The sequence below is a fragment of the Pogoniulus pusillus genome, chromosome 9 (assembly GCF_015220805.1).
Source record: "Pogoniulus pusillus isolate bPogPus1 chromosome 9, bPogPus1.pri, whole genome shotgun sequence".
NCBI lineage: Eukaryota > Metazoa > Chordata > Aves > Piciformes > Lybiidae > Pogoniulus > Pogoniulus pusillus.
Window position 1 is genome coordinate 36,886,371 of NC_087272.1, and position 15,560 is coordinate 36,901,930.

The 15,560-nt window shown below is 46.9% G+C and overlaps 1 protein-coding gene across 2 annotated transcripts in view; it reads right to left on the reverse strand.

The window, feature by feature from the left end:
* Positions 1–3,331: 3,331 nt before the first annotated feature.
* Positions 3,332–15,560, reverse strand: part of GABRA2 (gamma-aminobutyric acid type A receptor subunit alpha2) — an 81,616-nt gene continuing 69,387 nt past the window's right edge. For both annotated transcript variants that reach the window (XM_064149212.1, XM_064149211.1), the window contains 2 exons: positions 6,213–6,415; positions 3,332–4,035 (listed from right to left, as the gene is read on the reverse strand). In XM_064149212.1, coding sequence (XP_064005282.1) covers positions 3,727–4,035; positions 6,213–6,415 — 512 coding nt within the window. In that variant the 3' untranslated portion in view covers positions 3,332–3,726. The remainder of the gene's footprint in view (positions 4,036–6,212; positions 6,416–15,560) is intronic.

The window sequence follows — 15,560 nt, forward strand, 5'->3', positions numbered from 1 at the left end:
CCAAGAGAAATAAATTAGATTAACAGGTCAATAAATTATTTCACTGGTAGATTCCACATGCAAGCCTTTGGTAGTGAAGTGACTTACATTTGCTTACTCACACTCTCTCTCCTTGCTCTAAGTAGTTAAGACTGGGAAGTTTTACTCAAATTAATTGAACCTTGTAAGTATTTGGCACAGTCCTGTGTGAGACCAGCTCTAAAATCCAAGACACTGCTAAATAAAGAGAAGGCCTCACTCTTGCATCCCAGAGCTGCACAATGCCTGCGTCCACACTCAAATTCACTTACTCAGTTTGCAACTTATGCATAGTTTATTCACTCTGTTTTCAGCAGGGACACAACAGAGCAGACTCCTTCCTTCCACAGAATGAGTTTGCTTTAACACAGACCAGGTGAACTAGATGTAAAAGTGAAACTTTGGCAGAGCTAAGGCATGCAAAAGCCCTGCTGATGCCCACAATAACTGCATTTGGGTATTGAAAGTGTCTCCGTTTCAACTGAGCGCACTAAAATAGTACTCCTGTATTAGTGAGCAACAAAGGTAACTTTAGCATGTGCTAAACACCTGCTTTCTTGTTTGGCTGACTCAAAGCAGCACACAAGCCTAGAAGAAATGGTGAGTGGAAAAACAATTGTACTAGAAGCAGCAGAGCTGACTAACATGAGACAGTCTTCTTGTGCAAAGTGAAGTTATGCTTTCTGCATGCAGCTCTGAATTACACAGATGAGAGAAGAAGTCTCACTGGAGAAGACTTGTATTGGTAAAACCTTTGAGGGGTTCCTTTCTTGCACAAGGATGCAAAATCCTTCCTTACCAGGTAATCCACCATGCCTCTGAGCACTTTCACATCTGTAGAGAGTTCTGACTATACAGTGTCCAGTATGGAGCAACACACAACGCTGTTTAAACACGGTGAAGGGTTTGGAGTACCTGGGCTGTGGCCAAGGGTGAGACACAACCTGTTCCTCATACCCCAGGTCCAGTGAGGTTCAGAGAGTGCCTAGGTTTTGCTGATGTGAATAGAAGGTAAGAACTCCCACTGGGTCACAGGAAGGAGACCTCAGCTACAAAAAAACCAAGCTACTCAAAGTTCAGAAGCAGGTTAGCATGGGCCTCCATTAAACTATACAGTCAGAGCCCTTTGCCAAAAACAGAGTTCACAGGGAAGGGATTTTTCTACACCTCTAATATTTACACCTCTTTGTACATATGTACATATTTATATATTTATTATTCATACCTGGACAACGTGAAGTTAAAAGGGATAATTTATCATTTACAAAATGTATAACCATACCATGAACCCCCCCCAAAAAACACCAAACCCCTTCTTTTGTGTTGTGTTTGGGTTTGTTTTATTGCTTGCCTTCCAGCCTTATGCTCGTAATCAGACTATTGCACACACCTCCATGTTACATGGAAGATCTAAGTTTATATATAAATATATATGAAAATAAGGATATTATTTTTTTACTTTCATCTTCTGAGTAAAGTGCTCTTTTTTTTTAACTACTGTTGATGAGAAAGGCTTCACCTGACAGTTTAAATCAGAGGGACTGGGAGGGATCGATACCTCGTCCGCGCTTCTCCCTTTCGCTTATAGCTTACAAAATAGCTTTACTTTTTACCCATGTCAGCTCTTGTCTTAACTGTTAATTCGAGACCTAATATGCATTTGTGACCTTGGCATCTCTACTGTCACACGAAGTACAAAAACCAGAACCACATTCAAGGCAAAGAAAAAAAAGCAAGAAAATAAAACCAGCGGATGAAAGCAGCGTTTCTCTTTGTGGTTTGTTTCTTTATGTTCTTCCCTTTTTTTAGTACATTTCCATGTCTTAAGATACTCTTTTTTTTTTTTCTTTTTTTAAATTATTATGATTATTTATTTGATTTTAGAAATATTTGTACAATTTCTTTTTTGTTTGTTAAACTCTGAACAATCTCTATTTTATGCACTATACTCAAGTACTGTACAAAACTGCAATAAATGACACTATACGACTACGTTATGTCTCTACCAGAAGACATCATCATAAAGGTGTATCTCATTTTAAAGGTCAACTAATAACTGCTAATGTATGTGTGAATCAAAAAGAGGTGCTTTGTTTTTTGGTTGGCCGAGTAGACTAAAATCTACACACAGTACACAGTTATTACTGATGTCATCATGAGTTACCAGGCCTTTAGGGGCATAAAGAATCTCTGCAAAGGCTCAGATGAAAACCAATTTCACCGAGCGGTATTAAATGCACGTATAAAATTGCAGCTCCAATTTGGTTGTAGTTGTGTGTATGAAATACAGTTGATGCCTACTGATGATGCACGACCTTTTTTTAGTAAAAAAATAACATTCAGATCTTAGCAAAACCCAGTTCCAGTATACAAAGTTGTTGTAAAGTCAATGTCAGCGAAATGTAAAGTTGCAGATTTACAAAAGCAGCAGGAAAAATTTGTTGTTCGTTGTGTGGATCACTTCCTGAACTTAAAAGGGGTGGTTTTCATTTAGCCTTGAAAACAACACTTCCTGGGACAGAGACAGGCAGAGACAGGGGGGTTGGACTCGATCATCTCCTTGGGTCCCTTCCAACCCCTAACATCTGTGATCCTGTAATTAATGGCAGGTTTCAGGATAACAGTCTCACAGTATCACCAAGGTTGGAAGAGACGTCATAGATCATCAAGTCCAACCCTTTAGCACAGAGCTCAAGGCTAGACCATGGCACCAAGTGCCACGTCCAATCCTGCCTTGAACAGCTCCAGGAATGGCAACTACACCACCTCCCCGGGCAGCCCATTCCAGTAGCCAATGACTCTCTCAGTGAAGAACTTTCTCCTCACCTCAAGCCTACATAAAGCAAGGGAAAGAAAAAAAGGAGTGTATTACATTACTGATCTACTTAACCCTGAAAAGTTTCTGAGTGCTTTTCTGAGCCTGACAACAACCCAATCAAGAACAGAAGCAAAAGGCATTCAAAAGAAACAAACAAAAAGACTAAACCCAACTTTGCTGAGCCAGACGAGCCGGCTTAGCAACATCAAACAAAGCAAGCAGAGCTTCGCTAGTGGAAGTTGGTTGATATTGGCAATTTGATTTACAGTTGCTTTTCCCTGAAATCAATTAGAAGAGTTTATTAACAGCTTTGAACAGGACAGAAGTAAGAAACTTGTGGCTTTGGCCACTTTTTCAGCCTAAGTAGCATCCAGGATGTTTGTGAGCGGTGGAACTGCGTCACCTCCGTACTCTGTTACGTACATGGGCGCTGCTGTTGTATGAAACCATTACAACCTCTACGTTTAAAAAACTCACTTTTTTTGTTGGTTTTGTTGTGGTTTTTTTTTTCAGCTTCTCTTTCACGAAAGTAGAATTAAGTCACTTTATAGAAAAATACTGTAACTTTAACTTAAAAAAATACTGTTTCTAAACCATGACGGAGGATCGCCTCTTTAGTTCGTTGTACGGAGAGAACAGAATGCTGTATATTTGAACCCTAGTTTAACTCAACTCCCCCTGGGTAGAACTGGCTCTGTTTGCCACGGGTGCTAGCTGTTTGCAGACCCACAAATTACCACTGTGTGCCTCCTTTGGAGATACACAGAGAAGACATCTATATACACTCTGTACATAATGGTTCACGGATTAGCAGTTATTAGTCGTACTGTACATAGCGAACAACCTATCTGATTAGAATGATGCTTGAAGTCCTCAGTGCAAGTCAGCTTTTAGGTCGATGGTGCAAAGCCAAGTAAGACAGGCTCCCTGTTTAAATATGTTGCCCAATACACTAAATTAAAAGTACCAAATAAGACTGGAAAGACTATTCTAGACATTCTGTCAATTTTGCTAACGCTGTTGAATGTCTTCTTCGCTTCCTGGGGCTTCGCTTCTGGTTTTGCCTTGTTGGGTTCTGCAGTTGTAGCGCTCTTGGAGATGGTTGGTAGCACTGAGTCCTTGGTAATGTTTGGAGCATAGTTGGCAACAGCCACTGCATAGGCATTGTTTTTCTTAATGACAGATGCTTTTTCTTTTTTCTATTGGAAGACAGCATGAAGTTAAATATTTAATGTGTGTTTGCCAGCATAGACTAAATCAAACATAGAATCATAGAATCAAGCAGGTTGGAAGAGACCTCCAAGGTCATCCAGTCCAACCTAGCACCCAGCCCTATTCAGTCAATTCAATTCATCATTTCAAATGTTAAAGAAACAAGAAAGTCTGTGTGAGCAGGTTAGAAGAAACACCAAGAATACCATAGTGACAAATGCAAACAGAAAGCAAGATACTTCCAGTCTATCCCAAAATAAGGTAGAGTTGACATAAGAATGCTCTAAAAGCATGGACTCTTCCACCATCAAATGCCCTTCTGAGAAGGGTCTCTCACTGTGCTTGTAAGGATAACTGGGAAAGAGTTGGTCTTCCCCTAACTGCTTACCACAGAACTGCAAGATACTCCAGCCTGAAGAAGAGAAGGCTTTGGGGAGACCTTGTAGTAACCTTCCAGTATCTGAAGGGGCCTACAAGAGGGCTGGGGGAGGGACTACTGACAAGGTCTTGTAATGACAGGACGAGGAGGAATGGGTTTAAAATGGTGGAAGGGAGATTTAAACTAGATGTTAGGAAAGAGTTCTTTACAGTGAGGTTGGTGAGACACTGGCACAGGTTGCCCAGGGAGGCTGTGAAGCACAGAATCACCCAATGTGACCAAAGATCACATTGGGTGATTCTGTGCTTCACAACCTCCCTGGAGGTGTTCAAGGCCAGGTTGGATGAGGCTTTGAGCAGGAGGTGTCCCTGCTTATGGCGTGCGGAGTTGGAACTGGATGATCTTTGAGGTCCCTTCCAACCTAAACCATTCTGTGATTCTATGATCTTTAAAATGTTCTCTGCTAAAAGAACTAGAAGGAGTGAATTCATGGACTAGAAAAAAACAAAATAAAGGCAAACCAGATCACCTGGCATTGTGATAAAATGAAGATGAGGCCACCTTTTCCTACATCAACCAGACATCACGTTAATTTGAACCCAAGTGAGGAACTCTTGTGCCATTTCTCATACAGGTCTATTCCAATTTCTTACTTCCACTGGGGGGCATCTCCCCAGTTTCCAAGTGGAAATTGTTTTAAATTAGCTCTGACTTTATAATTTTCCAGAGCCATATACAAATCTTGCCATCTCCAGTTACCTTGTCTCAAGAGATGGTGTCACACAGAATCATAGAATCAAGCAGGTTGGAAGAGACCTCCAAGCTCATCCAGCCCAACCTAGCACCCAGCCCTATCCAGTCAACCAGACCATGTCACTAAGTGCCTCATCCAGGCTTTTGTTGAACACCTCCAGGGATGGTGACTCCACCACCTCCCTGGGCAGCCCATTCCAATGCCAATCACTCTCTCTGACAAAAACTTCCTACTGTCTCACCACCCTCACTGCAAACAACTTTTTCCTAACATCCAGTTTCCATCTCCTCTCTGCAAGTTTAAACCCATTCCTCCTCATCCTGTCATTACAAGACCTTTTCAATAGTCCCTCCTCAGCCTTCTCATAGGCCCCTTCAGATACTTGAAGGCCACTCCAAGATCTCCACTAAGCCTTCTCTTCTCTAGGCTGCAGAGCCCAAATTTTGAGCCCTCTGAGCATCTTCATGGTTTCCTCTGGACTGGCTCAAACACTTCCATGTCCTGCTTGTGTTGGGGGCTCCAGAACTGCACACAGGACTCCAGGGAGAGTCTGAGGAGAGCAGAGCCAAGGGGCAGAATCCCCTCCCTTGCCCTGCTGCCCACACTGCTCTTGCTGCAGCCAGCACAGGGTTGTGTCTGGGCTGCACTCACACTGCAGGCTCCTGTTGAGCTTTTCATCAGCCCAGACCCCCAGGTCCTGTTCCTCAGGGCTGCTCTCAGCCATTCACCACCCAGCCTGGAGTTGTGCTTGGGATTGCACCCACCCAGGTGCAGGACCTCACACTTGGCCTTGTTGAATGCCATGAGGTTGGCCTGGGCACAGCTCTGCAGCCTGTCCAGGTCCCTCTGGATGGATCCTTGCCCTCTAGCAAGCAGACTGTGCCACACAGCTTGGTGGCATCTGCAACCTTGATAAGGGTGCACTCAATTCCTCTGTCACGGAGGAGTGCCATGCTGTGGAGTGTTTTAACTACTTTGAGAAGAGTGAAAGGGCCTCTCTCGCTCCTTAAAGCGAGACACTGAGCACTTACCTTATCATTCACTACACTCTTTCCATCCCAGGCCCATCCTCGTTTGGTGAAATAATTGACAGTTGCAAATTCAATGAGTGCAGAGAAGACAAAAGCGTAACAGACAGCAATGAACCAATCCATGGCTGTGGCGTAGGCTACTTTGGGCAGCGAATTTCGAGCGCTGATGCTCAGGGTTGTCATTGTCAACACTGTGGTGACTCCTGCAAAGGGGAGCAAAGGGAAAGGAATAATAAAGAGAAGAACATCAACAATTCTGAAGGGAAATGCAAAGCAAGAATTGTTATGGTATGTGTGCGAAACACAGCGGAAAATTTGCTTCTCTAAGCGGTGGCAAACTGCCAGGCTCATATTAAAGGTTGCAGATGGAGCTTGCTTTGAAGTATTTTAGATCCATTTTGATGCCATAGAATCGTAGAATCAAGCAGGTTGGAAGAGACCTCAAAGATCAGCCAGGCCAACCTAGCACCCAGCCTTGTACAATCAACCAGACCATGGCACTAAGTGCCTCACCCAGGCTTCTATTGAACACCTCCAGGGACAGCAACTCCACCACCTCCCTGGGTAGCCCATTCCAATGCCAATCACTCTCTCTGCCAGGAACTTCCTCCTAACATCCAGCTCAGACCTCCCTTGCCACAACTTGAGACTGTGTCCCCTTGTTCTGTTGCTGGGTGCCTGGCAGAAGAGCCCAACCCCACCTGGCTACAGCCTCCCTGCAGGCAGCTGCAGACAGCAATGAGCTCTGCCCTGAGCCTCCTCTTCTGCAGGCTGCACACCTCCAGATCCCTCAGCCTCTCCTCACAGGGCTCTGCTCCAGGCCCCTCACCAGCTTCATTGCCCTTCTCTGGGCACCTTCCAGCACCTCAACATCTCTCTTGAATTGAGGAGCCCAGAACTGGACCCAGCACTCAAGGTGTGGCCTGAGCAGTGCTGAGTACAGGGGCAGAAGAACCTTCTTTGTCCTGCTGGTACACTCTTCCTGATCCAGGCCAGGATGCCATTGGCTCTCCTGGCCACCTGGGCATACTGCTGCCTCATATTCACCTACTCTCTACCAGTACCCCCAGGTCCCTTTCTTCCTGGCTGCTCTCAGCCACTCTGTCTCCAGCCTGTAGTGCTGCTTGGGGTTGTTGTGGCCAAAGGGCAGAACCCTGCACTTGGCCTTGTTCAATCTCATCCCACTGGCCTCAGCCCACCCATCCAGCCTGTCTAGGCCCCTCTGCAAGGCTAAACTTCCTTTTTTTAATGTCTAAACTTCCTTTTCTTAATTAGCTGAAGAGTGCACTTACAGTAGACAGCTGATCTTTTATTTTTTACTTAAAATAGCAGGACAGGTAAGGGACAAAATTAACAATTCCTTCATGGACTCATGGTGTTTTGCAGCATTACAGCAATCATGCTGAACATGTTAATGTCTGCTGGCTGGCTTCAGGTGTGGCACTGCCAGCATCATGCAAACTGCTCGTTGTTAGCAGGAATAATGATTTCTTTCCTTTCCAGTAGCTGAGTGTAGCTGAAGATGTAAACAGGTTCTGTTTTCCTTTGGGTAACACAGGTCTTTTCTAGAACAGCATATTGATTTGAAATGCCAGGTTATTCTCCCTGTGCATTATGTGCTTGTCAGAAAACAAGACTGGGTGAGCCAGCAAGAATGGTCTTTCACTGTGGTGGTTATTAAAAGCACCTTAGAGTGCTTTGTATGTCATGAAGACCCAGTGGGAAGCCAGGAATTACAGTCCAAAACAGTGAGGAAAACAATAAAGGGTAAAAGGAAAGTGGGAAAGGAGAGAGAGGGGGAAAGAGGGGGAGAGGAGAGGAGAGGAGAGGAGAGGAGAGGAGAGGAGAGGAGAGGAGAGGAGAGGAGAGGAGAGGAGAGGAGAGGAGAGGAGAGGAGAGGAGAGGAGAGGAGAGGAGAGGAGAGGAGAGGAGAGGAGAGGAGAGGAGAGGAGAGGAGAGGAGAGGAGAGGAGAGGAGAGGAGAGGAGAGGAGAGGAGAGGAGAGGAGAGGAGAGGAGAGGAGAGGAGAGGAGAGGAGAGGAGAGGAGAGGAGAGGAGAGGAGAGGAGAGGAGAGGAGAGGAGAGGAGAGGAGAGGAGAGGAGAGGAGAGGAGAGGAGAGGAGAGGAGAGGAGAGGAGAGGAGAGGAGAGGAGAGGAGAGGAGAGGGAAGGGGAAAGAAGGAGGGGGGAGAGGGAGGTAGAGGAAGAGGGAGAGGGAAGGGGAGAGGAGAGGAGAGGAGAGGAGAGGAGAGGAGAGGAGAGGAGAGGAGAGGAGAGGAGAGGAGAGGAGAGGAGAGGAGAGGAGAGGAGAGGAGAGGAGAGGAGAGGAGAGGAGAGGAGAGGAGAGGAGAGGAGAGGAGAGGAGAGGAGAGGAGAGGAGAGGAGAGGAGAGGAGAGGAGAGGAGAGGAGAGGAGAGGAGAGGAGAGGAGAGGAGAGGAGAGGAGAGGAGAGGAGAGGAGAGGAGAGGAGAGGAGAGGAGAGGAGAGGAGAGGAGAGGAGAGGAGAGGAGAGGAGAGGAGAGGAGAGGAGAGGAGAGGAGAGGAGAGGAGAGGAGAGGAGAGGAGAGGAGAGGAGAGGAGAGGAGAGGAGAGGAGAGGAGAGGAGAGGAGAGGAGAGGAGAGGAGAGGAGAGGAGAGGAGAGGAGAGGAGAGGAGAGGAGAGGAGAGGAGAGGAGAGGAGAGGAGAGGAGAGGAGAGGAGAGGAGAGGAGAGGAGAGGAGAGGAGAGGAGAGGAGAGGAGAGGAGAGGAGAGGAGAGGAGAGGAGAGGAGAGGAGAGGAGAGGAGAGGAGAGGAGAGGAGAGGAGAGGAGAGGAGAGGAGAGGAGAGGAGAGGAGAGGAGAGGAGAGGAGAGGAGAGGAGAGGAGAGGAGAGGAGAGGAGAGGAGAGGAGAGGAGAGGAGAGGAGAGGAGAGGAGAGGAGAGGAGAGGAGAGGAGAGGAGAGGAGAGGAGAGGAGAGGAGAGGAGAGGAGAGGAGAGGAGAGGAGAGGAGAGGAGAGGAGAGGAGAGGAGAGGAGAGGAGAGGAGAGGAGAGGAGAGGAGAGGAGAGGAGAGGAGAGGAGAGGAGAGGAGAGGAGAGGAGAGGAGAGGAGAGGAGAGGAGAGGAGAGGAGAGGAGAGGAGAGGAGAGGAGAGGAGAGGAGAGGAGAGGAGAGGAGAGGAGAGGAGAGGAGAGGAGAGGAGAGGAGAGGAGAGGAGAGGAGAGGAGAGGAGAGGGAAGGGGAGAGGAGAGGAGAGGAGAGGAGAGGAGAGGGAAGGGGAGAGGGAAGGGGAGAGGGAAGGGGAGAGGGAAGGGGAAAGGGAAGGGGAGAGGGAAGGGGAAAGGGAAGGGGAAAGGATTAGGGGAAGGGACAGGGGACGGGGAAGGGGACGGGGAAGGGAGCGGGGAAGGGAGCGGGGAAGGGAGCGGGGAAAGGGACAGGGAAGGGAGAACATTTTTCTGAACCAGTTTTAGCCAACAGAACCCCCCCAGCTACAAATGCAGTCTCCATGCCTTAAGTAAATCTGTTTTCTCACCTGGGGCTGAATCAGACTCAAACTAACCCATTCCCTTTGTGGCACGCCATTAAAGATGCCTCCTGAGCGAAAAGCAACGCAGTGTGACACGCTCAGCACAGATCAGCAAGCCTGCACTCCCTTACGGCAGGCAAAGGTGATGCAGAAGCACTAGAAACAGCAGATCACAGCTGCTACAACTACACACTCATAAAGTTGTTGAAAGAGGATTCTTGAGAGAAAGTAGAATCATAGAATCAAGCAGGTTGGAAGAGACCTCCAAGATCATCCAGTCCAACCTAGCACCCAGCCCTAGCCAGTCAACCAGACCATGGCACTAAGTGCCTCATCCAGGCTTTGATTCAACACCTCCAGGGATGGTGGCTCCACCACCTCCCTGGGCAGCCCATTCCAATGCCAATCACTCTCCCTGGCAAGAGCTTCCTCCTAATATCCAGCCTATACTTCCCCCGACACAACTTCAGAATGTGTCCCCTTGTTCTATTGCTGCTTGCCTGGCAGAAGAGGCCACCCCCACCTGGCTACAATGTCCCTTCAGGTAGCTGTAGACAGCAATGAGGTCACCCTTGAGCCTCCTCTTCTCTAGGCTAAAGAATCCCTAAGCCAGATCCTCGGCTGCCACCAATCTGTCATCTGGGTCCTGCAGGATTGCCCTAGCTCAAATTTTCCTTCTGCTGTAAGAAAAGCATTTTTAACCACCACATGAGAGGGAAGAGAGGCAGCAACTACACCTACTCAGACCTCCTCAGGCTTTGTAATTTCCATCTTTCCTCCATCTCTGAGGGTGCTACAAAGGATGACAGAGCAAAGCTAAGTGGACTCAGCCTCAGCACTGTTCTCCCTTGATGTACTTCTAAAGGCTTGTGCAAGCAGGGAAAACCAAGACCAGAAACAGCCTGCTGAGTCACACAGTATCCAGACACCTTAGCAAACATCATTCTCTAATTGCTGTTTACCAGTCTCTGGAAATTAATTAAAGAAGTGGATTTGGCCCTGTGCTGGTTTGTGTCTAATTGGAATATTTTGATGAGAGAAATTAGATCATTGGTTGTGAAAGGAAAATATTGCTGAAACCATAGAATCAAGCAAGTTGGAAGAGACCTCCAAGATCATCCAGTCCAACCTAGCACCCAGCCCTGGCCAATCAACCAGACCATGGCACTAAGTGCCTCATCCAGGCTTTGATTGATTTGCCATTGGAATGGGCTGCCCAGGGAGGTGGTGGAGTTGCCATCCCTGGAGGTGTTCAAGCAAAGCCTGGATGAGGCACTTTGGTGCCATGGTCTGGTTGACTGGCTAGGGCTGGGTGCTAGGTTGGACTGGATGATCTTGGAGGTCTCTTCCAACCTGCTTCATTCTATGATTCTGTGATTCTATGACCTCCAGGGACAGTGAGTCCACCACCTCCCTGGGCAGCCTGTTCTGCACTTTTGTTCTCCTTCTTTCTGCTCTGATCTCTCTCCACTAACAAATAGCAATGTAAGCTTTGCAGGTTGTTTCCGTTTGTGTGTCTGGGAAAGTAGAGGGAGAAAAATGGGGAGAGAGGATAGCTTTGAGCCCCTTCTGGGCAGTTTCTTTGTCCAGGAGGGACTTTGGATTTCTGTATTATTTCTAATTTGTATATAATTGTAAATGTAAATATTTGTGCATATCATAGAATCATAGAATCAAGCAGGTTGGAAGAGACCTCCAAGATCATCCAGTCCAACCTAGCACCCAGCCCTAGCCAATCAACCAGGCCATGGCACTAAGTGCTTCATCCAGGCTTTGCTTGAACACCTCCTTTATATGCCTGCAAATGTGGCTTTGCTGTAAATATAGCTTCATTTCACTTCCAAGCCATCTGAGCTAGTCTGGTAAATTCCAAGAGTGTGTTCCTAACCCATCACAAGCCCAGAATCAGCCCAGACACACAATGTTCAAGCAAAGCCTGGATGAGGCACTTAGTGCCATGGTCTAGTTGACTGGATAGGGCTGGGTGCTAGGTTGGACTGGCTGAGCTTGGAGGTCTCTTCCAACCTGCTTGATTCTGATTCTATGTAAAGGAAGCAGCTATCACACCATGCTGTATGAAAATGTGTAGCCAATGTAAAGAATTTCTTCTCTCTTAACACTTCCACAACATCTGGCTTAATTATTTTCAGCACCTGAGGGACAAGGCAGTCTATCTTACACTCAAAATTATCACATGCAAATTTTAACACTCTTCCTGAGCTGCAGATAGATCATTTTAATTATACAGAAGCATCAGTAAAGTGATTGTTTCTCTGAGAGAAGGTGACCTTATCTAGATGTAAATAGATATGGTTACTGGTCTGTTTAAGTCCTACCTTTTACAATAGACTAATCTTCTGGGAGCCCCACTGCCTTCTCCAAAAGCCTAATTTAGGATTAACTGCTGACCTTTTCTAGTCTCAGTTAACACATCCCCAATTTACATCTTGTATCTTGCAACCAATTGACAGTTTCTCTAAAAGAGTTCAGTGAGCCACACCACTTTGTGACCTAAATGCTAATCAACCAGCACCTTGGCAGGCAATTTAGTCCCTCCTTCTATATATCCAGTGATGCTCAAGCTACCACACTCATTTGACCTGAACTGATTGGTGGATGAGAAGCCAGCAGTGTGCACTTGCAGCCCAGAAAGCCAAGCAGAGCCTGGGTTGCATCAGAAGTGTGGCCAGCAGGGCCAGGGAGGAAGTATAGGCTGGATGTTAGGAGGAAGTTCTTCACAGAGAGAGTGATTGGCATTGGAATGGGCTGCCCAGGGAGGTGGTGGAGGCACCACCCCTGGAGGTGTTCAAGCAAAGCCTGGATGAGGCACTTAGTGCCATGGTCTGGTTGACTGGCTAGGGCTGGGTGCTAGGTTGGACTGGTTGAGCTTGGAGGTCTTTTCCAACCTGGTTGATTCTATGATTCTATGATTCTCCCCCTCTACTCCACTCTGCTGAGACCCCACCTGGGGTTCTGGAGGCCTTATGCTGAGAAGAATGTGGATGATCTGGAGCGTGTCCAGAGATGGGCCAGGAGGATGCTGCAACAGCTCTGCTGTGAGCACAGACTGAAAGAGTTGGGGCTGTGCAGGCTGGAGCAGAGGAGGCTCCCAGGTGACCTTCTTGTGGCCTTCCAGGATCTGAAAGGGGCCTGCAAAAAGTCTGGGGAGGGACTTTTCAGGGTATCCCCTCTCTTGCCCTGCTGCCCAGACTCCTCTGGCTGCAGCCCAGCACACAGCTGCCTGCTGGGCTGCATGAGGGCACTGTGGGCTCCTGGGGAGCTGCTCAGCAACCAGTGCACCCAAGTTTCTTTCTTCAGAGCTACTCTCAATTATGATGATGATCACAACAGGTTTATCCATTCAGGCCATGACTATGTGATTGCCTGGGGTTATTTTTTCTTGTGGTTCTGCTTTTGAAACAGCATCTGCTCACTGGAGAGAGGATATCCATCTCCAGGGCCGTAAATTCAACACTTTTCACTGGCACTAGATTTATATCTGTGGGTAATATCAGTTCTGGCTTGTTTTGGATCCCAGGACACATGGATACCAATTTAGGATTTAATTAAAGGGTCAACTTTGGGAAAAGAATTTCTGTCACTCAGTATGGGACATATTGCCACACTACAGGGTACACTGCAGGAGCTAGCACATCAAGAATGAAGTTGTAATCTGTCATGATGACTAGTTTATGTCCTCATTGGTGTGCAAAATCAGGCTACTCTTTGACAGGGATAAGCTCTTTTTGACCCTAATTTCACCTCTTACAGAATCATAGAATGGTCTGGGTTGGAAGGGATCTCAGAAGCTCTTCCAGTCCAACTCCCTCTGCATTCAGTAGGGACATCCTCAACTGGATCAGGTTGTCCAAAGCAATGTTGAGCCTCACCTTGAGCATCTCCAGAGATGGAGCCTTCACCACCTCCCTGGGCAACCTGCTACAGTGTTCCACTATCCTCATGGTGCAGAACCTGTTCCTAACATGCAATCTATATCTGCTCTTCTCTAGTCTGAAGCCATTCATTGCAGGCCTTTACAAACAGTCTCTCTCTCAAGGAGCACCTGAGGCAGCTGGGGCTTTTCAGCTTGGAGAAAAGAAGACTGAGAGGTGACCTCATCAACGTTTATCCATATGTAAAGGTGAGTGCCAGGAGGCTGGAGCCAGGCTCTGCTCAGTGATGCCCAATGACAGCACAAGGAGCAATGGGTGGAAGCTGAGGCATTTAAACATGAGGAGGATTTTTTTCCCTGTGAGGGTGCCAGAACCCTGGAACAGGCTGGCCAGGGGGGGTGTGGAGTCTCCCTCTCTGGAGACATTCCAAACACACCTGGATGCGTTCCTGTGTGATCTGCTCTAGGTGACCCTGCTCTGGCAGGGGGTTTGGACTGGATGAGCTTTGGAAGTCCCTTCCAGCCCCTGACGTTCTGTGATTCTGAAATCCTCTCCATCCTTCTTCTGGGCCCTCTTCAGGTACTGGCAGGCTGCTATTAGGCCTTCCCACAGCCTCCTTTTCTCCAGGCTGAACACCCCCAGCTCCCTCACTCTGTCCTCATAGCAGAGGTGCTTCAACCTCATGATCATTTTCATGGCTCTTCTTCGGACCTGCTCCATCAGGTCCATGTCCTTTCTGCATTGAGGGCTTTAGAACTGGACACAATACTCCAGGTGAGCTCTAACCAGAGCAAAGTGGCATAATCCCCTCTCTGTATCTGCTGATCTTTGTGTATCATCTGATCTTTCTAATCTGAACAAATTTTAGCCAGCTCAATCATATCCCAGCCCTCTAATGCTGGATTGAAAGGGCCTAAATGAGTTAGCAAAGGATGCTGCTGTAACAAAAGAGGTACCCCAGCTTTGCAAATTGTATCAAATTGTTAAACTGTGTTCCATTTCATGCTACTCCTTCCACAATTTCATCCTTCCACCGCAGCAGTGTGCAAAGATACACATAAAGGTTGAAGAATGTATCACAAAAGCACAGATAAATTACTTTTATTCCCTCTTTAAATTAGAAAGCTAATTCCATTGCTTCATTATTTCACTCTTTCTTTCTTCTTCACAGTAATTACATGTGGTGTTAGGTAATTAGGTTGCTCAACCTGGTCCAAAACCTGAATAGCTTTATAAATGCAAACAACAGCAGAAATAAAAGGCTGTTGTCCCTTTTACAGAGACACAGATCACCATTTCCTTTTGTCACAGTTGGAGGCCTAAACAAAGGCTTACAAATTTTGCTGATAGTGTCATTTGAAAGTATCCTACCAGAACACAGAATCACAGAACCAACCAGGTTGGAAGAGACCTCCAAGTTCATCCACTCCAGCCTAGCACCCAGCCCTATCCAGTCAACTAGACCATGGTGCAAGGTATTCAAGAAAAGCCTGGCTGAGGCACTTAGTGCCATGGTCTAGATGACTGGATAGGGCTAGGTGCTAGGTTGGACTGGATGAGCTTGGAGGTCTCTTCCAACCTGCTTGATTCTGTGATTCTATGATAATATACATCTAAGTATATTCACTTTAAGCTTTCCATTCCTCCTCTGTGTGAGCTGAGAAACACAGGTAACTCTAGCACTAAGAAGACTGATTTCTGTCACCTGCATCTACTCCCACTATTCAAATATATGTGATGCTTCCAAATGTTATGACCTATTAAAAATGATGCAAGAATTCAATAAGCTGCAGAAGATTAGTTTTGCTAATACTGCTCAGACCAAATGTGTAACAATAAACACATCACTAAATGAAAGAGACTGTAGTCTTGCACTAAATGAAGGCACTACCCATCAGCCTTACTTCCTTCCCTTAAAACTGCCATCCAATGCTTTCCAAATTTATCTGC